Source organism: Hippopotamus amphibius, chromosome 12 (assembly GCF_030028045.1).
Source record: "Hippopotamus amphibius kiboko isolate mHipAmp2 chromosome 12, mHipAmp2.hap2, whole genome shotgun sequence".
Taxonomy (NCBI): domain Eukaryota; kingdom Metazoa; phylum Chordata; class Mammalia; order Artiodactyla; family Hippopotamidae; genus Hippopotamus; species Hippopotamus amphibius.
In genome coordinates, this window is record NC_080197.1 from 60,892,856 (window position 1) to 60,917,764 (window position 24,909).

Consider the following 24,909-nt stretch of genomic DNA (forward strand, 5'->3'; position numbering starts at 1 on the left):
AAAATGCCCTCAAATAACTCATAGATTGGCATGAAAGATAAACTTAGGGAAACAAAAGACAATGTGACAGTGAAAGCATCTCCAAAATTTTGCAGGAGCACGGTGATGGGAAGCACTGAGATTGTCAAGGAGCTTGTCTGGGGTGTGTCAGGAAAGTCCTTACAGAAGAGGTGACCTTTGAGTACATTCCCAAACACACCAGAAAGTGACTCTTTCAGTATAAGAGAAAAGCTCCGGAGACACAAGAGGGGGTAGGAGGAGGAAGCCCTGTCCTTGGAACAGGAAATAGTTCTGTGCAGCTTAAGCACAGAGCTCTTGAGAGACCAGCAGGAAATGATGCAAGAAGGATAAGCAGAGTTGATATCATGAGACTTTTAGGCCATTTTGAAGTGTTTGGAATTTATCCCAGAATGACATTTTTGGGGGAACATTAAAGAGTTTCTTGTTCCAGGATATTTGGGAAACGCTACATACTGTTGTTATCTCTGGAAGATTCACAGTGCACATTAACATATTCAAGATTTTGCAAATACATGCAATGAAAAAACCTTTTTAACTTTAATGTAGTGTTTCCCACACTTTTTTGAACATGCAGTTATTTTTTCACAGAATATACAGATCATCAACTTATGAAATGCTCCTTTAAGCACTGGGGTAGTAGGAGACGAGTTTTTAATCAGGTAAAGTGACGTGATTCAAAGTCCCTTTTTTGGCATATTTTGGAATCTTTATCTGGAAGCACAGTAGGAGGTAGATTCAAGGGATATAAGCTTAAAGATCAGAGAACCAGTTAAGAAGTGAAGGCATTAGCCCAAGTGAGATATGAGGTGGCTTTAGCGAAAGTAGGGGCCAGTGGGGATGGAGAAAAAGCACATTTGAGAGCTGAGGAGGAGGCATAACTCCAGAGCTTGGTTGTCTTTTGTACGTATGTGGTAAAGGAGGTATCTTAGATGTCTGCCAAGTGACTGGATGGGCAACGGGAAAAGGCTTATCCATGGGCAATCAGATGGAGGCAGTGGGAAGATGATGAACTCTGTGCCAGGCGTGCTGCACGGGGCATTCCAGTAGAGAAGCTGGGGAGACAAGTGTGTCTGCCTGGAAACCAGGAAGGGTTTGAGGCAGGCAGTGGATGTTTCACTGTCCTTGGGATCACCCTTGAGTCTTAGGAGCATCCTTAAGACCAGTTGCCATATATTGGTTTGGAAGGCCGCCATAACAAATTACTATAAAGCAGGTCACTTAAAACAAATTTATTCTCTCACCATTTGGAAGCTCTGGAGAGAAATCCAGAGTCAGGGTGTCGGCAGGGTTAGTTCCTTCTGGAGGCTCTGAGGGAGTATCTGTTCCATGCCTCTCCCAGCTCCTAGAGGCTAGTAGTCATCCTTGGTGTTCCCTGACTTATAGATGCATAACTCCAGCATCTGCCTCCATGTTCACGTAGCCTTTTCCCCTACGTCTGCGTGTCAGATCTCTCCCTCCTTTCTCTTATAAGAACACAAGTCATTGAATTTAAGGCCCACTGTAAATCCAGGGTGATCTCATTTCAAGATCCTAATTTAAACATCTTCAGAGACTCAATTTCCAAATAAGGATGCATTTACAGATACCAGGCCTTAGGACACAGACATATCTTTTGAGAGACACAATTCAACTCATTAAAAGTGGTTTACTGCTTTTCCTGCTACCTTTTAACATGCTCTTCCCTTGTGGAGCAGCCATCTACTCATCCTTTCTATTTAAATTTTACCCCCCGAGGCGGGACTTACCAATTTGTCCCTTTCTTTCTGCCCCTGAAAATACATAACAGGGACCTTTTTAATTTTGAGAATTTTGTTGGCTATGGTTAAGAAGAAACATCAAGGTATAAAATAATCAAATTGTGGTAAATTTAACATGGTCACAGACTCTCACACATTTCTTACATTAATGATTCTTAAACTGCATTTCCCAAATCTCATTTGAGGTGCTGACTAGAAGCCATATTGACCTTTGCTCTCTCATTTTGCTCCTGAGAAGCTCCCCAAACCTGTCCTAAACAGTTACCCTTCCTTGTGTCCTAAGATGTACTTGCTGCCCGAATATGTATTGAAGGCGGGGTAAAAATGTATCAAGTGATCATTTGGGGTCTTTTGAACTCTAATGGGTGACTCCCATTTTACTGAACCTCTGTACCAACAAGAAATGATATCCCTTCACAGATTTTATCATAATGGTCAAAGCCGTGCAGCAAGACTGCTGAGGATGAGCATATAGGGAAACTGAAAGAGGAAAAAAAAAGAAAAGAATTAATTTTTTTTTTTTACTGCTTCCTCAGGTGTACCAAGTGTTATCTACTCCTTCACATGTGTTATTTCACTTAATTCTTCCATCAACCTTATGTTCATTTTACAGTTGAGAGAAATGGAAACTCAGTTAAATTAAGTGTTATTATCTGGCAAATATCACACTTCCTAAGTAGAAATGTGATCCATCTGAATCCAAAGCCCACATTCTACCTATTTCACTATGCCATTTTGTAAATAAACCAACAGTTAGTGAATAACTTTCATGGACCATTTATTATGCTAAGAAACTGTCTTAACTCATTTAATCTTCACAAAGTCATGTTTATTTAGTGAGGTTATTCCATTTAACCAATAAGACCACTGAGATTTAGAAAGGTGAAACAATATGTACAATTTATCTAGCTAGTAAGTAGCAATATTAGGATTTTAATTCAGGCTTATCCAACTCCATAGCACAAATTATTTTCTGGTGGTTGAAACCTTGGACCAAATCTAAGGAGCAAATGAAGAAAGATCCCAGGCAAGGATATGAAGATGGAGGCGTCAGAGATAGGGTTCCAGTGCTGTGATGAGAAACAAGGAAGGAAGGAGTTTCAGTAACAAAGGGATGGTCATGCTGTTTGTGGCAGGAATGGAACGTGTCGCTTGGGTTTGGCATTTGAAAGAGCAATGGGAGAATGCGGAAGGAATGGGAGAGTGTGATATGAATCTTTGAGAAGCTTGGCTTGGAAGGTAAAGAGACAGGATTGGAACGAGAGGGCAACACAAAGTTAAAGAGACTTGATTTGCTTGTTTCAGGAGGAGAACCTTAAACATTTACAAGGTGAGGTGGTAGCGATAGTAGAGACGTTCAGGTGGATGATGTAAGTGTGAAAGAGAATAACCAGTAGACAGGTATAAAAATCCAGAGCACGCGTGTAGGGGATTTGCCTTGAATAAAAGTAGCGGCGCCATTTCCATTGCATCAGGAGGAGGCAGTGGGCAGACGTGGAGATGGATTTGAAGCAGACCTGGGATAGAAGCGGGGGTGGGGCAGGAAGGCGAGAGTTCAGCCTTACTGACCTTTCCAGAACTGGAGGTGAGGCCACTTCCTGAGAGAGGGAATCAGCAAGACTGGGAAGTTGGTGACTGTGATGAGAACAAAATGTAAAGAACTAGCAAGCAATCCTGTTACGATTCAGCTCTGCAATTTGTAAAGGGCTTTGTGATTTAACACAGCAGATACAATGTTAGAATTTCATATAACATTTTAACTAAAACTTGAGTCTCTAAAAGCAAGAATGTTTCTTTAAAAGTGAGCACCTATATCCACCTGCACACAAACACACATCTCACGTTGGAAATAGCCATTACAGAATATATGCATGTCTGTCAGTTATTCACCCCCGTAATAATTTGCATCCTTTCTACATCTGTACTAATGATTTTTCCTACGCAGTGTTATCTTGGCAGTGCCTAAAAAGCATAAAGAATTCATATTTTTATTCAGTGCCATGTGTCAAACCATTTCAAATATATTTGTGCTCTGGAGAAGCTGAATAGACTACAAAAACGCATGGTACCAGGTTGTGCATAAACAGGGGTGAGAAGATAGGAAAATCAGGCTGATGCTCTTAAGATCTTTTACTAAACAAACATATACAAAGACCATCCCTGTCATTTAAGAGCTGCATCTCTTTCTAGAGTAGTAGTGTTTGTGAACAGAATGAGTTCGAGAATAATATATCAAGAAGGTTGTTCAGGAGAACCAAGTTAGGATGTTGAGGATAATATAAGGTGAAAAAGACCATAATTTTAAGTACATATTAACCCTAAAGGGCTGACCTAGATCTAAATAGTTGTTTATGGTTCATATTGTATTTATAATAAGCAAAGATGTTTTGTTTTGCTTTTAATATGTTCCAACGAATTTAGCTCAGAAAAGCAAAATATATAGTAGCTCTCAAGGCTCCCCTTTCTATCGCCAACCCTGGAACTTCTCTTTCTGCCTCAAGGAGATCAGAGGATGACTTTCAGTCTGTGCATAGTAAGGGGAAAAGACACGGATCATTTAGAAGCCTTCCAGCACTGAAGCACTGCGCTAATCTGACATCAGCTTCCTCAATAGAAATGTTTAAGCAGCAAGAAAGTATTCTAGGTTTTTTGGCAATCGGCAGATCAGATAGAAGAGTCTAGCAATACAACGAGGATGTGTAATCTGACATGATTAGACAAGGCTCTTTAGTACCAGAACATTCATAATTGAGACAAAGAAAGAGTATTAATAACACTTTCCTAACACGGCAGTTAGCCATTTTATATTTCCTTTCTTTAATCTTAGTGTTTTTCAACAAATCATGGGATTTAATAGCGTGTTTTGGCAGATTAGAGGATTTATGGCCCAGATGTTTTTTGTTCTAAAAATGGATTAGGGTGTAAAGTTTGCTGGAATCCATGGAACATGTTGAGGCAAGCCGGTCATTTAATGTGCGATTAGTGCCTGCCTTCTGTCTCACAGTCCCTCCATCTGTCACAATTCACCAATGGATCTGGGTAGATTTAGCCTCATGTCACAAACAAGTCCCTTTTCTGGGCAATTTCATATTATAGATTCAGTTTATGCCATTTTATGCCCTAGTTAAAAGATAGGGAGAGTGAAAGATGATATGTTAGCTTTCCTTTCAATATTTGCAAAACAGTCCCTTCCCATCGCTGTTCTACCCTAAAATCATGCAGGTTATCAGCATAATGTGCATCAAATAAACAAATGACCAGTGTTAAAATTAAAATTAAGTTACAACTAGCCTTTTTGCTTACACCTGTGATTTTTTAAAAGAAATATTTTGGCTTTTTTTTTTTTTAAACTAACTCTGGATTGTGGAGTTGCGGACACAAGTTGGTCATTTGATCATCCTGTTAAGAGCGTGAATTAAGTGTGATTATAGTTACCCAGTAACCAACTTCTTATCCAACAATTACAGGTGCTCGGTTATATTCTGTGCTTGAAATTTAGCCTCTTAACTATTGCAAGTTTGAATCCGTCACAAGCCACCTGTGGTTTATTTCACCGTGGATGGATGCGGGGGAAGGGGGGAATGCTCTTCTTTCAGTCAGTTAGTAATGATTTGTTCCTTCTGTATATAACAAACCTAGTAGTGCCATAGTCAAACTCTAAATTGACCTTTCTAATACTATGAGAGGGTCAGTAATTAATAGCGACAGTTATCAATACCTGTATCCTATGGTAACATTCAAATGGTCCTTATAAGAAAAAAAATCAAAGATAGCTTGTATTTTTGCACTACAAAATATTCAGATAACTAAAACAAAAGTTTATTTCTAGTTGTATTTTAGCTTCTTTTTAAACATGTGGAATCAGCTATATTTCACTTATATATTACATTTTGATAACAGATGTCTGGCACCATTTTGATGTAACTGTGTAAATCAGTCATCATCAATTATTCATTCATTCATTCAGTTTAGACTGATTCCATTGAGAAATTAGTACGTGCCAGACACTAACCATTCCCAAAAACGAAGTGATTTTGATGGTGAAAGGTTAGCCTATCCATGCATTTGTACAAAACATATCCTTTGCTCTGTTGCATCTTCAGGTTATTTAAATGACCATGATGCTGTCACCAAGGCAATCCAGGAAGCTCGGCAGATGAAGGAGCAGCTTCGGCGGGAACAGCAGGTGCTTGATGGGAAGGTGGCTGTTGTGAATAGTCTAGGTCTCAATAACTGCCGGACAGAAAAGGTTAGTTCCTAAAATAATTGACTTTCCAAAACTACTTGAATTGCCTGAATGTTTTTCTTCTATATCTTTTTTCTCTTCTCACCATCCTCAGAATGATGGTTCTCCCACCCTCTTTTCCCCCATCAGTGCAGAAGCCTTCATGTCCACACTAATCAAAAGCACCTGGAAATGAGAAGCATTATAATTCTCTTCTATCCATTTGAACCTTACTGACAATTAATATCCCCTTTTCTACCATCACTTTGTGTTAAAATGAAGTGGCATTTGAAATATCTGAGTCTGAGTGAAAGTTTTGCTTTACAGAGATGTTCAACTTGTATTTCGGGATGAGCTGGATTTGAAAACGCTGAATCTTCTTTAATCAGCATAAGCTTGGATGATACCCACGCTCATAGTCTAAGTATCTAAGATCCTGAGCTTGTCATAATATGTTTCCAGTGCAAAGCACTGTCAAGTATTAGGTGACTGCACAGTTGGAAATTCTGACTTGATTATAAAACAAAGTTTGCTCTTTAAAATGCAGAGATTATTATTATACCTATTATTACGCTTAAGCCCAGTGAAACTTCTGAATTTATCCGAGCTGTAATCATTTCAAACTATTTTGTGTAAGCTACATTGTATTTTATTTAGAAAAATATTATGTTATAGAATGCTTGGAGTGATATACTTCTTTTGGTCATATTTGGTATTTTAATTAAAATTTTCAAGTGTTACTGAATCCCCTTTTCTCAAAATGCTGTAGCTAAATATAATAGATAAGAGAAAAAATGATCAGCTACTTAGTAATAACTCGAAAGTTAATCATCATGGGAAGCTTATGAGTCAAACAGTATCGTCCAGAATGAACAGATTGCTAATTTGGATAGTTTTCTGGTTTCCCAGGTTTTATATGGAATTTTACATATACTCTCTAAGAAGCTATCAATTTGCATAGTGAAGGTGTGATCCTGCCACAACTGTACTTTTCCTTTGACCCAAATATGGGTCAAAAGGATGGAGAAATGATTTCACTTTTGCTCTGTTCCTGGAGGGGAGGGCAAAGCGTGATCAAGTGTACATCCCTTGCAGTCTCACAACATAAGAGGAGCAACTCTGGTGCAGCTCGAAGGGCACAAAAATTTTCTAGCTAAGCACCAGAAGGGAAGGGGAAAAGCAAAGTGACAGCTCTATGAAGGAATGATAGCAGGCATAAAGGAATTTATATTCAAATATTTAAACATTCTTGAAAGGGTGCTTGAACAGAAATTCCTTTTCTCTGCACCCCATGTAGAAATGAGTTTAACACTCAGCCAGATGCTAATGCAAAGTGACTCAAGCTATTCCTCGCAAGCATAGCTAAATTGCCGTTATTTGTTAAGCGCATTGAATTCAGCTGTGGATACAGCAGTTGGTTGCATTCAGCAAGCATCTGTACCCTTTTTTTTTTTTTTTTTTAATCCTCCAAAGCGGAGACAACTCTACCTATCTCCCCCCTCTCCTCCCCTGTGCTGGCTGGGAATTGTCAAGTGACAACCGACCAAATCCTTTTGGACAGGAAGCCTTCATCCTGAGTTCTATATACTTGCAAAACAGGCCTTGTGGTTGGATCAGGGAGCCCATTAAAAGCACTTTGATGGTATGGAAATTCATCTTCATGAAGCTCCTAGGCCCCTAAGCAGCATGCTGTTTAGCTGTGGTTACAGATCAGTCATTCACATCGGAGGGCAATAATTGTGCTGACGGCTTGTAAGGCAATGGAAGTACATAAAATAATCCTGGCCCCTCCACCGTGGCACTGCGAGTTAATCTTCTCTAATACAGATCAGCTGTTGTCCTAACACATGACTTCATGCCGGCTTCAGTGACTCTGCTCAGCCTTTTGATTAAGTAACGGGAGTGGAACCATCTGCATTCATTTTATTCCATAGTTGTCCATTGTTTGGGACCTTATTTCCACTTCTTGTTCCATCTCCGCAATCAGACTTTATGTCTCTGATTAGCACCTCCTATTTGAGTTGCAGGAGAGTTGCCTCTGTTGAAAACTGCTCCTTTCAATTTTCCTTTCTCTTTTGTTGAGTTATAGTAACTGTTTTAAAAAAAAAAAAAAACCTGTTTTTGAAGTAATACCTGCCAGAATCTGTTGGCCAATTAAGATGTCTCCATTCTCAAGAAGTTTGTACTCCCAGATCTCTTCACCATGCCCTTTCTTTTTTTTTTTTTTTTATTCATTTTATTTTATTGGCTGTGTTGGGTGTTTTTTGCTGTGCGCAGGCTTTCTTTAGTTGCAGTGAGTGGGGGCTACTCTTCGTTGTGGTGCGCAGGCTCCTCATTGTTGTGGCTTCTCTTGTTGCAGGGCATGGGCTCTAGGTGCGTGGGCTTCAGTAGTTGCAGCACATAGGCTCAATAGTTGTGGCTCACGGGCTCTAGAGCACAGGCTCAATAGTTGCGGTGCACGGGCTTAGTTACTCCGCGGCATGTGGGATCTTCCTAGAGCAGGGATCGAACCCGTGTCCCCTGCATTGGCAGGCGGATTCTTAACCACTGCGCCACCTAGGAAGCCCCACCATGCCCTTTCAATGCAGTTGGGTTACATCTTCAACTATAGTCATATTTTTATGGGCTTTTAAGTGAAAAATCTTAGAAAATGAAAAGGTATCATTGTAATCATAAAATATGAAAATGTAAAAATCCGTGATTGTCATAGTCTGGCAAACTCTTGTACTGTGTAAGTAAACCTTTTCAGCAGGAGAATTTGAATTAGTTCATCCCTATGTTACCCTTGATCCTTGAGATTGAAGTTCTCTTAGAAGCAGGAATTAGTGTGGTTGCCTTTTCCTGTTGAACTAGTTTAGCTGACATTTCTACCAAATTAATGATCAGTCTGTGTCTTGCAACTCATGGGAATGAAATAATGTCAAATTTGTATCTTTTAATTAGTCATTATTCAACATTAGCACCCATATGTATTAGGGACAGTGCTGTGTACTTGAGGCACTGTATTGAACAAGAAAATATGTCCTCTGCCTTTATAGAGCTTACAGTTTAGATCAGATTATGATTTTGACTGTTAATCATGGCACATTTGTGTGTGTGAATTCCTATAGGAACTGAATTAAGACCCCGTATTGCTGAGCATATCAGATCAGTTATATATATGATGCTACAAAAGTGGCTGCTTGTTTTTCCACATAAGGAGCATCACTAGACATATTGTGTTGTTTTCCTAATACCTACCTTTTTAATAGATTTTTATAATTGTCCAACTTTATCCATGGCTAAAGCATAGTTAGATCAGTAGTTGGTTTGAAATTTTGCTTCACAATCCCTAAGAGACATAAATACATTATAAATAAATTTTTCTTATAGCTTGCACTATCCCTCCCAAAACAAGGACATTTTTTTCTCTCTTTAAACAATACTGCCAACTTCCTAAACCCTGAAAGTATGTGAAATAAATGTAAGAAGTGGGGAAGATGGAGAAGGGAGAAAGATAGAACGGAGCTGGGAGAAAGGAAAGGGGAAAGGAAAAGTAATTCAGCCAGATGCTTTCGTCAGTCTAAAAGGGGTTAGCACGACCCAAGATCCAGATAATTGGGAACCTGTAGTGGAGATCTGTTTTCTTGAGTACGCAAGCCTTACACACATTAACTTTTCTTCACATTTCAAAAGACCAACATGCTTGTCTCAACTGGAATGTCTTAATTCTGAAAAGCTGTAATTGGGCAGTGAAAACAATTAGAGGTGTGAAGATAGGGACAAATGTTTTCCAGTCATATGTACCAAAACACATAATGAAAGTCATTTGTACTGAAACACATTTTAATTGAAGACTTCTAAAAGATTTTTCATTTCTTTACTTTTCTTGGAAGTGTTTCAACATACCCAAGAACTGTGTATGTCAGGTTTCTTGGAAACTCTGGGACACAGTGTTATTTATAATTGTCATCTCTGGTTAATTATAGCCTGATTGTGTATTCAAATAATGTTATCTTTTACCACTCAGCTCTGTTACAGATTAGTGTTATGGGTGAATAAGTAAGCTTCTCAGCTGGGAAGAATCAGAAGAAGACCCTCCTACAGACATTTGTTTTGTAAAAACCTCTCACTTTGCATCTTTAACACCCAAATGTCAAATGGCACGGTTTTGACCAGCTACATACTCAGGTTCTGACCTTGTATTTGAAGGTATCCTTACCTGATAGGAAATCATAAAAACCTCAGTTTTTGTCCTGATCCCACCAGGCAACACTAACACAATAGACACGCAGTTCACGGAAGTGACGAACAGACCAGAGGTTTCCCTGGTCTCTTCCCTCACTCCCAGTGTATTTGTCCTAGAAAGATAACGCCCATGCTGTAATACCTGCTAGAAATGTTTTCCGTGACACATATTAGGATATCTAAATACAGTAGCTTCAACAGATAATGATTAGTTTTTCGCACGTAATGGAGTTCAGGAGTAGGAGGTTGGTGGCATTAGTTCATCAGCTCAGTGATGTCAGGGTTGAAATCACTGTGGTTATTTTGGTTGTTCCAGTAGAGTCACAAAATGTTGCCGCACCTACGACTATCCCAGGAGGGCAGGCAGACTCAGAAAAAAGTTATTTTCTCTTCGCTAAAGTTTGGTCTTCATTCACATAGGATTGTTTCACTCCACCCCTCAAGCCAGCTTCTACAAACATCTCATTTGGGTAGAGCTGGGTCATTTGCACATTTTCATGACAATTACTGGTCAAGGAAGAGAGACCGCTTTAAACTGATCATGAATTATTTTCTGGGACTGAATTAGAGACCTTATCCCAGGGGTTCCCAACGCCCCCCGCCCCGTACCAGTCCAGTGAGGGGGCTGTTAGGAACCGGGCGGCACAGCAGGAGGTGAAGCAACGGGCGAACTAGCAAAGCTTCACCTGCCGCTCCCCATCGCTCGCATTATCGCCTGAACCATCCCCCCACCCCACCCTCGCCAACCCCAGTCATGGAAGAATTGTCTTCCACGAAACCCGTCCCTGGTGCCAAAAAGGTTGGGGACCACTGCCTTATGCTATCCTTCCTGAGATCAGAGGATATCTTTTTTTTTTTTTTTTAAGAAAGGCAGACTGGCACATGCAGCACCTCATTTGGATGTGTCTAGAGTCTTTGAAGCTTGACTAGCCTACTTTCTCCTACTAACGGACCTTCAGAGCTTATTTGGATGTTCTAGCAGGGGAGAACAGCTTCTCATATACCCTTGACTGAAGACGGGCCCTCCCCTGTTGGGAAAGGTCATCCTCTTTCACTGAGCTTGCAGCTCCAGAAGGGATGCACATGGAGCCATGAGGCAGGAAGAGGGACACCTGTCTAGCCAATCAGATCAGCCAGTCAACCCTGGTGATCAGTGGGGTGACAGAGGTCGCAGCCAGATCACCGTCACATCTAAGGGATATCTTAAGATCAAAGATTATATTGGCAGGGACAAAAAAGAAAAACCAGAATGGCTGTCGGTTAGAAAAGGCCATTGTCAGCCACAACTACGTTATAAAAATACCAAAGCTCTCAAATACTTTTACCATAAAGCTGCTTTGTTTTGATTACATTTAATGTTATCGATCTAACTACCTTTGTTCTTCTCTGTTACATGTCCAGGGTGTTTATTCCTTGTCTGTATTTCAGAAAGAATTAAATTACATACAAGCATGTGTACAAGAAAACACTGGTTGGTACCAGGTTAAATCAATGCACGTATGTTCATCCCCATACTCTCTACATATTAAGGCCAACTTCTGTATTACTTCTTGTATGAAAAATAGATGTCACAAAAATAAACATACAAATATGTGCATATATTTCTTAAGGTAGAGAATGTATTTACCAAACATTAATTGCCTGCAGTGTACCTGAAATCTAAACACCTGCACATGCTATGCATTCGTCAATAACTGCAAGTAAGAATAGCTGGGGAAATGTTTTACTTTTCCTTCTGAGGTTCAGTGAAAATTCTTTGCAAATTTCCACAGAGTAAGATGAAAATTTGGTGAATAACAGGTATATTTTAAATAATGATTTACTCAACAGTTAAACCAGTTTCTCTCTTTGGTGTCAATCATATTCATAAGAAGCCTTACCACATACAACATAGATGGACTTGTAAACAAAGGTTAATTTTATTACTCTGGCACTTGGAAACTCTTCCATTACAACGTCCTTCCATTGTCAGCCCTTTTCTTTCCCTTTAACAGAGTGCCAAACATGAAATGACAGTGACCAATGTTGACTTAATGTGGATGTTTAATAATGAAAAAAAGTGTGTCAGTCCTGGCATTAGTTACAAATGGCAGTAAGTGTATCGGATGGCAGCCCTGTAATAATTTTACATCCATCATTCTTTCCTGATGCTTGGCTGGCCATCTGATGGATGGGGGCGAGCAGTGTTAACTCTTCAGAAACTGACACAGTGTATCTAGTTCAGCATTATCTAACACATGCTCCCTCTCTTAGATAAGGAGAAGGCATGTGAGGAATTGTGAATTACAGGTTAGCTTTGAAAAAGTGACTATGAAGGAACTCATGCCTTTGTATTCAGTGGCAGGCACTACAATTAATTAATGATTTATGGGTAGCTTTTGTGGATGTTGCCTTTAGCTAAAATGAATTAGAGAAGTCAAATTAGAGCTAGACATTTCAGTGGTAAGAGGAAAAACTCCATGAAGGAGGAAGCCATGTAAGTAAATCGTTCAGGAGGAAATGACATAGATCACTGCAACAGGGAGACAAAACAGGAGCTTTTTCTTGGGGTGCGTGTGTGTGTGAGTGTGTGTGTGTGTTTCAAACAAAAATGTCCCCAAACTTTTAAATCTTCCTATTAGAATTTACCTGGGAACAAATTAAAATAACACAAATAATTAATATTTTCTCTTTATAAAAATGAATATATATTATTTTTATCTCTACATGTGATGATTTATTTGGTGACTTTAATTAAAAGATACACAAAAGCTGAAGTTGAATATTTGCCTTTTTATTATTGGAGTCTCTCTACTCTACATATGTATGTAAAATGGATAGAGAACTGCTTTCTAGGCAACTGATTATTAGAAAAGCTAGACCAGCTTTTTATGTGCAGGTTGGCATTTGATCCTTAGGTTTTCTTTTCTTTTGTTTTTCATTCATAAAACCTTCTTAATTCTGAGTGTCTTAGCTAGGGAACACTTCTTATGGGACAGGAGGGGAGAGGAAAACCCCTTAGTGAATATTATCAGCACAGAGCAGCCAGTTTTCAAAGACCATGACAAAAAGGCAAATAGGTATTATGTCATCACCCATCCATCACTCTATATGTCAGCCTTTCAATAATTCCAATCGACATTCTGGACAGGCTGGTGCAAGTTAAAGGGGCTGTTTGTTTCTAGAAATTGAGTATAGGCTGTCTATAGCCTTTTGTTCCAAATGGTTTTCTTCTGTGTCTTTTCATTTCTTTCTTTTTCTTTCTTTTCTTTTTGGGGGTATTTAATTGAAATACATGCCGAGTTTGCAGACTGCAAAGATCAGAGCTGTTTTCGTCCAGCAGTGGTAACTATGCATTAAACATTTTGATTTGTTTGAGCTTGAAGTTTAGTCCTTTTTTGCCATTTGCTTCATGGAGTTTGTGTATATTTACAGCCTCTGCATTTAATGGCCACATGCCTTATTTTCACAGATGGCCAGTGGAAGACTTTTTCTTTCTCTTAGTATAGCCTGCTTTCAGTTTTGCTACATTTGTCACAGTGCCACTACTTGCAGCTAGCAAGTGCCCACGCTTGGTGGGGAGCAATTATGGTGTGAGTTTTTAAGGAGCTTTTTAAAGGTTTTTTTTTTTTTTTTTCCCAGTAAACTTTTTATGGTTTAATTTTCAAGCCTAGAAAAGCTGTGCATGTTTTCAAACAGAGAGTCTTGTGTTCTTTACATCATTCTGGTAGAGGGGTTCGTGCAGGATGGTCCAGTAAAGTGAGACACACAGGGCAGGCCAAACTGGGCTTTCAGACAGACACCCACAGGCCTCTCTGATGATTGAAATTGTCTGTTCATGTAAAGATATGAGTATAGGCTCACAATAGTATTCCTGAAAAAAGCAAGTTTGAAACCATTATGTGGAGAATGATCTAGATATTTTTAACGTACATTTCCTTGATGCATAGATAAAAGACTAGAAGAAGAATAAACAGTCATTATGCCAAGGTGATGGGTTGTAAAGTCACATGTATGTGCCCACATTTCTGATTTTTTTTTCAAATTTTCTGGAAGTAAAATAAGAATCCCTTTTGTTGTTGGACCAAAAGTGTTACTTTTAAAAACCTGGTCAATAAGAATGATCTTTCCTTCCCTTCTCCCTTGCTCCCTTGCTCATCCCCCAGATCAAACAGCTGTCTTCAAGACAGTTCAACATCAAGGCCCTGAAATAATTAAAGAGCCACTTGTTTTTCAGTTTTCCTCATACTTGGTAGATATATTGTATTCTCTATTGTCATTTAATGCAAATGACTTTAACAATACCAATTTAAAATTATGAAGAAAATATTCTGAATTTCACATGTATTTCAGAGGGCCTCAGTGAGTCTTTCCACCTGTACCTTTTCTCTTTTTACAAATGAGAAAGACTTGTTTATGAGTGTAGGAATAACAATAGGAGAAATAAGCTCTTGATATTTGGTGTGTATCGTACCTTTTTCAAACTGCTTTCATGTCAAATTTCAGTCTTGCACTGTAGCATAAGCAGAACACTGTTCATATCTTTGTTTCAAAAATAAAAAGCTTGAGATGTGAGATTATTATAGGATTTCAAGTGGTAGATCAGTTTTTAAACCAAGATCCTCTCGTTCAAATTTCAGTCTATTTTCTAATGGTCCATTCTGAAGATGTTTAAGAAAGTAACCCTGTGCCCGTTTGATTAGCTTGTACCCCAGAGTTGGCCATGTATATTATTTAGTACATTTTTGAGGATTTATCACACACAAAAAACCCTTTAATCAGCATCTCCACAATTTGTGTGTTTTTTTTCCTAATTCTTTGTTTTTCCTGTTTCTGCTCTCTTTCTAGGTCTTCCTTTCCTCGCTACTACGCACCAGCCCCCTTCATTAGGGAATAAGCCAGAGAATAGAAAGAATATGTTCATCTTATTTATTTTGCTTCTCATAGCAGCTCTCATAAAACATGTGAAGTTTTAGCTGTTCATTAAAATGAGATTTTAAATATCTGTTCTACTCTAAATTTTTTCCCCTAAAACTACCATGGATAATTGAAAAGTGAACTCTAACCCTGATGTGCCAGCTTCTGTTTGTCAGACCCAGCATTTCGGAACAAAACCCTTTCTCTTTAAAATAGTCCAGTTAGATTTATTTAACTGAGGTAACTACTGGCTACTGAGGCGGCATTCATAAGAATGAGGACAGTTTTACAACTTTTATTCTATGAAAAGGAAAAATTAAAGAGAAAAATCCTATATGATCCTGTAGCTCTGTAACTGAGTCCCCCATTGTTTATGGAACAGTTATCATCAGACAACTTTCCGGTTTTGTGTTTACATCTGTGCAGCCCTCCCACCTACCGGACATCCTGTGTAGGTTGTGAATTCTATTATTCTTCTTTGTTGGCCTCCAGTTTTTCTCACATTAACTCTTCTGATGCGACTTGGTGTGCACAGCGTCTGTATCTGCCCTAGGTTGAAATAAAGCCGTTTTTTTTTTAAGACTTTGGCTGAATGCTGAACATATATACAGACCCTTGAAAACTCAGGTCTTAGTTTTTTCCTCTCCTGCCTTCCCTCCTCCACATGTGCACGTCATCAGCACCCCGGGATAAGTAAGCGAGGACCAGTGTTTTACCCCAATGTGATTCATGTGTATTATTATTATCGTATCATTCACCCTCTCTGTGAATGATTTCTTCCCTACAGATTCCTTTGAGTGGCTTTTCTGTGCATTGCATCCACACACTCGATGACTTCTTTCTCTCCATGGCAGTAATGTTGAATTTGGACACATAACTGTGTGTTTCACAATGTACCTAAACCTGTAAAAATGGGCATCATTGGACAGTCCCTTCACAAAATGTATTTCAGTAATCATATTTGGGGGGTTTTGTTTCATAATTTGAAATAGCTTCCTTGAATTTAAGAAAATGAGTATAGAATTCTCAGTTATAAATGGAGTGCCTTTACATTTTGAAATGTAATTAACAGCTTCTGAGGAAATTATCATCATGGTTAGAGAAACATGTATAGCTTTATACATTTGTCAAAATATTTTAGTTTTGTCTGAGCAACTACAGTCAAATGGAACATAGAATTGAGAGAAAATGAAAAGGGCCTTTAATTCAACCTGTCATCTGCCGTCGAATTGCCAGGCAGGTAGTCATGTGGCCAATACCTGAAAACCTCTAGGGAGGTGAAATTTTTTGCATCCTCAGACAGCCCACTCAATAGATTAGACAACTCTTTTATATAACTCTTCCTTCAGTGGTTCGTTATCTTTCACTTGATAACTTACAACCATTGGTCAGTACTCTATCTCTTTCCTACACGTGGCCAAATCCTCTTTTTGACAAATAACAGGTCTTGATACTTTTTAAACATGGGGATTCTTAAGATATTTAAAGGCAGAGATTGCTGATCTCCTCCGCAGCTCTCCCTCGCAAGGTCCTGTGCCGTTTCTCCATGAAGACAGTAAGGATGTTGATAGGAACATCACCCAAAGCTGAGTTAAGTCCAGAACGTGGTGTCCATGAGCTTCTCTGGCCTGCGTTCCAATTTTTGTAGAAAAAGAAACTAGACCATTACAACATAGTTTTTCTTAATGAATCTGTAGTAGCTTCTTGTTGTCACCGCATCCTCTACTAAATGCTCTTAACTAATCCTGTAACAATCGGCTCTGTCTTTCTGGAACATACATTAAGTGCTCAGGTCACTGTTCCTCAAATTCTCGCCTTAGTCATGAAAATCAGAATTAGTTACATTCAACTTTCTAACATTTCTCCCATTTTAAAATCAGTTCTTTAAAAATCTTAAATAGGGATTCATCAATTTGATCCATGAGTCATTTTACTATCTTGGAAATGTATTCATCCAGATTACAACTTGAAGTCATAGAAGTTGTGTGTTTCCTTCCAAACAATTCTGTCTGCAGCTTCATAATACTTCTTAAGAAAACCTGATCTGCCAATACAGTTCACTTTGATTAGATTGCCTGATGAAACTAAGTTTCTATGACATTTAGCAAGAATTATACTTCAAGAAACATTTCATGAAGCTGGCTACCAAAGCTCACACCTAAAGGAAATTAGGTTGTGGAAACATGGTTATGGGTTCTTATTTATTATTTTCTCCACTAGGGGTATCTCTGAATTTAGAAGGGGAAAAAAATCAGGATTAGATAAGGCTTTTTTTTGTAGATGACTAAACCAAAAGATACTTATGGACCTTTCCAACCCCTTAGATCATATATCCATATGATTCTCTGATGGCCAAAATAAATGGAAAAATATTCCTAAGGGATACTAGATTTCAGAGTACCAAAGTATCTTGAGAAATTCACATTTGACCAGAATAAAATTAGTAAAAGATTTCTTCAGATTTCATTTTTGTTGGTGTTGGAGGAAAATGTGTGTGTGTGTACGCGTGTGTGTATCTGTACATAATTTGTTGTAAAGCTTTTACAACAAATCTTTCTCTCCCATTTGTGCAGTTAGATTATGTGGGTAGATGCTTATTTTTTAGGAAATGGTAATCTCAGTTAGCAAGGGTGAAACAGAGAGATTGAGGGGGGCCTTAGACACATGCATTGTTTCTTTATATTTTACTTAAGCGGTTGAAAAAAATCTCCAACTGATAAGTCGTTAGGACATTATAAATAATCTTTCATCTTCTTTGGTGGTCTGTGAGGTTCACATAATTGGAGGGTTAAAAACCTTTTTTGTTTCTTTCTTCCTCCCCTATCATTATTATAGAAGGAGATCATTAAAAAAAGGGGCAGCCAGAAGGGGTTTAACTGTTACTGAGTCAACATTTGACAGTCACACTCTATTCTGTCATTTCATGCATGTGCTTTTTATGAGTTTTATAGCTTCGTGAGCTTTATTTCAGGGACGTCCATTATGATAGCTGATCCACAGCCCATCTCTTTCTTTGTGTATGTGTATCTGGTGGTGAGCAAAGCTTATCACTTATATAAATCCCAATTTCAAGGAGTAATAGAGGAACCATACTCTACTACTCATACACTGCTTAGGCTTAGGTAACTAAGGAAATAACTATTTCCTCTAAAGTACAGTTTGTATGTTTTTTTGTTTTGACTGCACTATATCAACAAAGGATGTGCATTTGAGCCTTTACAAACACGGTGAATTTTTAGTTGTTTTCTATATAAGTTGAAGTAATGGAATAGGAGAACGTCTCAATTTGGATATGTACTAGACGTATATAATGGGGCTCTAAGACACCACACCTGAGCACCAAATGGAAAATAAAAAAGGTTAAATACATTGTCAGGGATGATGGACAAGAGGAAAGAAAAAATCCCAACAACTTTTAGAGTCGTTACACACATTCTCCTTTTTAATGCATATTTGTCCACTACTGTGGCCATAGACATAAAGGATCAGAACCGTAGCAGGATACTTAATGCTCACATTGACACGACTATTCCTGTAATTCTTGTATGTTAGGAAGAATCTTTTTCTTTTCTATTTCCCCCGTTTACTTTTGCCCTAATATTAAAAGCATATCTTTTTCATTTTTTTAACTAATGAGAATTTACCATATATTAAAACCCCATTTTAAAAATTCGGATTCTGAAACTCAGGGAGGTTAATTGATTTGTCTAAAGTAGTATGGCTAATATATGTGGCAGAGTTTGGTTAAAATGTCATGTTCCTGATCCCAAAGCCATTATTTTCTAGACAGTTTATTTTCTCTTATTTTCAAATATGTCCTCTTCCCATTGATCTCTGTAGCCTTTTGCCATTCAGAATATTGTTGTCTTAGAAAGCACTGATCTTCACTGACCACTTCTAATCAACTAATTACCCACATCTCTTTAGATATTTCTTGGCTCTCCTTGTTGATTCCCACCATAGCCTGTTGTCATGTGCAAACAATACACGTGCTGTTTTCCATTATGCAAGTCACTGGATAAGCCACAGAGACCAAGACCAGCTGCCAAATTCCCTGAGTGAATATTAGCACATTAATAATAGTTCTTTGAATGTTGAGTTTTAGTGTTATTCATTTGACCCTAAGAAACTATATTGTCTAAAACTTTCTTTACTTTTGTAGATTAGATACAATCCACTTGAATGTTTGTTCAAGTCAACATAGGATCAGAAAAATTTTCAAGTAAAGACAGACTTTGCCTAAAGTTTCTCCTTGATCTTAGTAAGCCCACAGCATTGTATAAGATTTGATTAGCCAGGTAGGACTCATCTTTCCAAAGGAATTCTAGTTGTTATCCAATAGCTAGTTTTTATCCAAGAGAGAAAGCGTACAGGTCATCTTACTTGGTCCTTATTTGTAAATCCTCAGGACTATTTCATTTTGACTACTTTGTAGTAATTAATCTGTTTGCACCCTGTACTCTGATGTTCCTCAGAGCAGTTCAGAATTTTGGCCAGTATTTCTTTAAATGTGTTTTTTGCTTCTTTGTTTGTTTGATTTATTTCTAATAGGAAAAAAGTAGAAGAGAGACGATGAATGAATCTTGTAAGTTTCAAGGCAGTGTTTGGCTAGTACTGAGAGAGCAGTAAAGTAGAAGTGCAATGCTGGATGTGTTCAAGAAAGCTGGTCTTAGAATGGGGGCATGTGGGGGTCTTTTTCTGTAGAAATTCTTGACTAATGTGCTCTTTATCAGAGCCAGTTGGAACTAAGAGTATAAGTTTGATAAAAATTGTCATGTCTGCCCATCAACATATTTTTCCGTTTCCACAAACTCAGTTTCTTTGGTGTTTCTTATTTTCAGCATCTTCCCATTTACCACCTCCCCACCTGACATTTAATGCCCTTGTTTTGTTTCAGCTGCCTCTGTTTAGAAAGGATTCATTTAATAAGAACTTTGAGAATCACCTTTTTCGTTAATATTCGCACATTTGAAAAGAGGCTTTAGAAAGGGAAGTAATTAACCCGAGGTACAGAATCACAAACAGTTGAGTTTTAGACATGACGGTGCATAGGAGGACTCTTTGGGAAGGGGACGGCCAGGAATGGATGGGATTAGAAGTAAGATGAAAGGAATCTTCCCGGTGTACCAGCATTTGTGCTTTATAACATTTGGCTGATTCTCCTCCTATATTCCTGAATAGATTGAATTTAAACTTTTGAAGACTATTCTTAAACCCAACTCATTCTTTAGGTAGTTCAGTATATTCTCTAGAATCCTATTCACACATAGATTTATATCTACCTGTATACATAAGAACTAAATATGAACTTTCACAACGGGATCAGTTTTCATGTGGAATTATATAGCTAATTACTTACTATCTAACCACTATATTGTGTACATACACACACCATGTATTTACCATATAACCATTTGGGTTTTAGGATATTCGCCCTTACTTCAATTCCTCTGTCTTTGGAATTTATTGTCAGCGAGAGTTTCTAAATTGTGGCAATATTACCACTTTGATTTACATGCTATTGTAAGGTGTTTTAATTAAAGGCATGCCACACCTTCTTCAGTTCTTCCAATCACCTCTCATTTTCCCGGTTTACATGTGAGGATTTGCTTAAATGACTATGCAAAAGGTCACAAAGGAAGTGCAGCTTACTGTATTTACTTGCACTATCTCCTACTGACATCCTCTTAAGAAGTATTGTAAATTCCACTTTAGGGTAACTAATTGAAACATTTTATTATACTCTGTGCTTCAGAGGTAGATGATTAGAGGTTACTTATTGTAAAAACTACTGTGACTTTCCAGCTCATGCTTTGCTAACTTTAGCTCCTTGGTGAGATGCTGCAGGATCCAGACAGCTGAACGCAGAATCTTCAGTCACTTAACATTTCATCCTTTTTCTACTCCGACTGCCTTCATTTTGCTGTTTCTTCTTGAAGGACTTTACTTCAAAAATGGAAAACTCTGTAGAAAATATGTAGCATTATTGCCCTATACACTTTTAAATCAAAACCTGAGAGGCGAGCCATGCCCAGCACATTCCCCAAAGATAGTGCAGTAGTGTCTTCATTGACCCGGGGACTCTCAGATCGTGTGGATGGAATGTGTTTTTTTTAATGTAACTGTCTTCTATTTTAACAGCTACATTTACTATAAAGACAGTCTGTTAAGCTGGTGTCCTTGGTGCTCCTGGGCTCAGCTGAATATATACAGCAGACTCTCTCAGCAAAAAGAAATTCAGAACATAGAAAGCAGCTGAAAATACCAGTTTTATACACAAAACAAATTGGATGAGGTTCTACATTTTTAAATATAATTTGTTTCAACTTTAGTACTATGTAATCTTATAGAACTAAAGTTGATATAAACTATTTTGTTTCCAGATCCCCTACTGTATTTTATACTGATTGACAATTTAAAATATTTTTCTATTAAATCATGTATCAGACTTTTATAATTGAGAATTTTTCATCTAGTATGTATAGTAATACTGTCAGAAGATTGTGTAGCGATGAAGTATATACTGTACGAAGAATTTCAACACCCTATTGGCTGCTCTTGTTGGGAGCATTAGTTTGGTCCTTTACTTGTAATACAGTTGTCTTAAATAGTTGATTATTTTCTGTGAACGTTTTATTGTGTCAATAGCTGTTCCACAGTGTATGTGATTCATTTGTGTAGTTCATGACTGTGTTCCTCAGAAAATGAGGTGCATAAAGAAACATGGGCAAATTTTATGAAATCCAATAGGTGTTTTTCTTAAAGCTGTTTTGGAACCACCTCGTCCTCAGGGCAATGATGGAAAGTGCTAGAGAAAGTTGTAAACCTTTTATTGTATGCTTTTCTGTTCTTAAAATCACCCAATTACTTAATTTGGAAATAGTTTAAAATCTCATGTGGTTCAAATTAAGCATTATATTTTTCTTGAAAATAATTTACTTTGTAATGCCGTGTTCTCCGTGAATTCACATCATGCACTGCGTGCTTTCAAATGACTTGATGTCTTTGCAGATCTAATTTTGGTATATTTGTATCTCAAATAATTCGCCAACTCAATATTTTGGCTTAGCAATCCAAATCAAATTGTGGTCCAAGTAGCAGGCACTCACATTGAATGTACAGAGACTTGACAAGCAATTAGCAATGAATATTTAAACGTCTTCATTACCCTTGCATGAGGAATGCAGATGGCATTTAGGGGGATGGCAACCAGAGGGCACTACTGTGAATTGTGTTTCTGTCATTTGGTCACCTGACTATTGGAAGACTCTCTCTGGGCCCCATGCCACTTCTATACTTTTACTGTCTGGCTAAAAATAAAGCAGGCATTCCAAATGCTGTAAAACAGGTTGCTTCCATGAAATTTCTATACACATTTTGTGATTTGGGAAGGTTGTCTCTGAGGATCCCAGCATCCATCCTGTAGGCTTAGCAAACCCAAATGCCAAGACTGTATAGGGGATTCTACGAACCAGAGTTCCTTCAAAAATGCTGCTGATCGTTGGCTTCAGTTACCTCAGTATAACATGCTGAGTGTGCAAAGGTGAATCCGTCAACATCTCATGCCTTCCAGAAGCTAATGTATTGTATGTGACCCAAGGAAAAGAAATGCCTTTGAATAATTATAATTTCCGGACTGAGATCTCATTATAAATTTCTTTTTTAAAGGAAAAAACAACACTGGAGAGTCTGACTCAGCAACTGGCAGTTAAACAGAATGAAGAAGGAAAATTTAGCCATGCCATGATGGATTTCAATATGAGCGGAGATTCCGACGGTTTGTGAAAATTTTCGTATATATTCCCATAGTGTGTAGAAGTGTCAGTTTAATGCCGATTGAAACTGCTAGAAAATATACAAGAGAGCCACCTCATACCTGATCATTACAGTAAGAGTTCACACGTACTGAGTGGTCCCCACATGCCAAACGCTCTGCTGAGTGCTTTACATGAATCATCTCATTACTCCCCGGCACGACCTGTGAGATAAGAACTATTACAGATACAGAGATTGGCCCTTAGGAATTTCAAGTCACTTTTTCCAAGACTACAGGGCTGTAAGTGCCAAAGGCGAGTCTTGAATTCAAGATGGCAGGATTCTAAAGCAAATGCCCTCCATCGCCATCTACCCTGTCTCTCACGTCCCCTATTGCTTACACCTGAAACAAACTTTTCCCAAATTTGTATCTGTAAGCTCATTTTCAAGTTTTCGTTTGTCAAACTCTGACCAGAATACATGGCTCAGCGGACATTTTCAGGATAGTTTCTTGCATTTGGGACCCTTTCCCTCTTATACTACCTACCATTACCGTGAGGTGTCCTGCCTACCCTGTGTAACCCAACTGGAACTCATGCGTCTTGAGACTTCTGTGATCTGTGTCATCTCTGAACGTTCTAAACATCCACAGGGACAACTAAATAAATTGATGCTCTAATTCTAATAGCACAGCAGCGAGGGAAAAAGAAGAAAGTGCTTTTCCTCTTACACTGAGCCTCAACTGGAACCTCTCTCCAGTGTCAGGTGACATGCCTGTGTTTTAAGAGCATGGTCCCCAACTTGGTTACTATGGCAGAAGCTGCCTGTATACAGAAAAGACGGCACCAGGCAAACCAGTGAGAAGCCAAGGACTAGCCAGACTTGAGCATTTAACCAGATAATTCTATCAAGACCAAATTTTATTGAATTGGATATCCAAGAAAAGTCTGTATTTTCCTAGCCTGTTGTATCCAAACATTTCCTTCTATTTTCTGCTTTGCTTGGCTAGGATACACCTGGCCTAAGTACATACAAAGAGCTTGTTTAGCTTTGATGAAGTCACATAATGTTCATTTTATTGCTTATGTTGCTGTAAGGTGTAAGAGCAAGAAAAGGCAGATGTGCAAATGCTCATTTGCTAGCTACAAACCCATTTTAGGAAGATGTCACCATATATTAGCACTCATTTTTGTCAATAAAAAGACAATTACTTGTAATAACACAATTCATAAATCTTAGCTTATATTAGCATGATAAAATATACCCAACAGTAATCAGCATTAAAACATCAAAATTTTTGTTGCTGTTATTTGTTAAATTCAGTCATGCTTGTATGCAAAATATTTTCCAATCTTCATCAGACCAAAGAGCATATTATGAAAGAGAAATAATGAGAAACCCCAAATAAGCTGTTTTTTTTTGTTTGCTGCTATAGAGGTCTTCGGGTCTGGGTAATTTGGGTTGGTTGCTATTCCTTCAAATTAAGAAAGGGAAAGGATTATGAAGGAAGAAAAGAAAAGCAGTTCTCTTATTGATAATACAAGCTCTAAAAAACTCCAAAATATCTGAAATTTTTACATGCTACCAGAATATATCTTTCATCTGTTGTAGTGATAACCCTGGAAAACTTAGTGTCAGAGTTCTACATTTTGCTTCTCCTCATTTTCTTTGCCTAAATTCAAGTATCTCTAGAAGCAGTTTAACCTGCTGAAGCCATTCTTTAAAGTCAGATAAAGCCTAGAGGAGTGACTGATGCTCCCAAAGGTTCCAGTGTGACTCTTGGTTGTGTTTTATCATCCTGAGTCTTGCTGATTGGAATGTAATTATCAGTGGATCTCTTTGGATAAATTAGATGTTGGGGGAAAATTCAGGGAAATGAACATATTTTTTTTCACCTTAAATAAGCGACTGTAGGCTTCCTAAGAAACCATAGTAATGTAACTCTGTTCTTTTCCTACCATTTTCAAATATCTTTTGGGAACCAGACTATCATTGCTACAGCAGCATATTTCATGCATTTATTAACAC

At 38.1% G+C, this 24,909-nt stretch overlaps 1 protein-coding gene across 24 annotated transcripts in view; it reads left to right on the forward strand.

Moving 5' to 3' along the window:
• The window catches only part of SOX5 (SRY-box transcription factor 5), a 952,888-nt gene that overhangs the window by 918,883 nt on the left and 9,096 nt on the right, over positions 1–24,909 (forward strand). For all 24 annotated transcript variants that reach the window (XM_057701095.1, XM_057701087.1, XM_057701097.1 and 21 more), the window contains 2 exons: positions 5,882–6,027; positions 22,795–22,903. In XM_057701095.1, the coding sequence (XP_057557078.1) occupies positions 5,882–6,027; positions 22,795–22,903 (255 nt within the window). The remainder of the gene's footprint in view (positions 1–5,881; positions 6,028–22,794; positions 22,904–24,909) is intronic.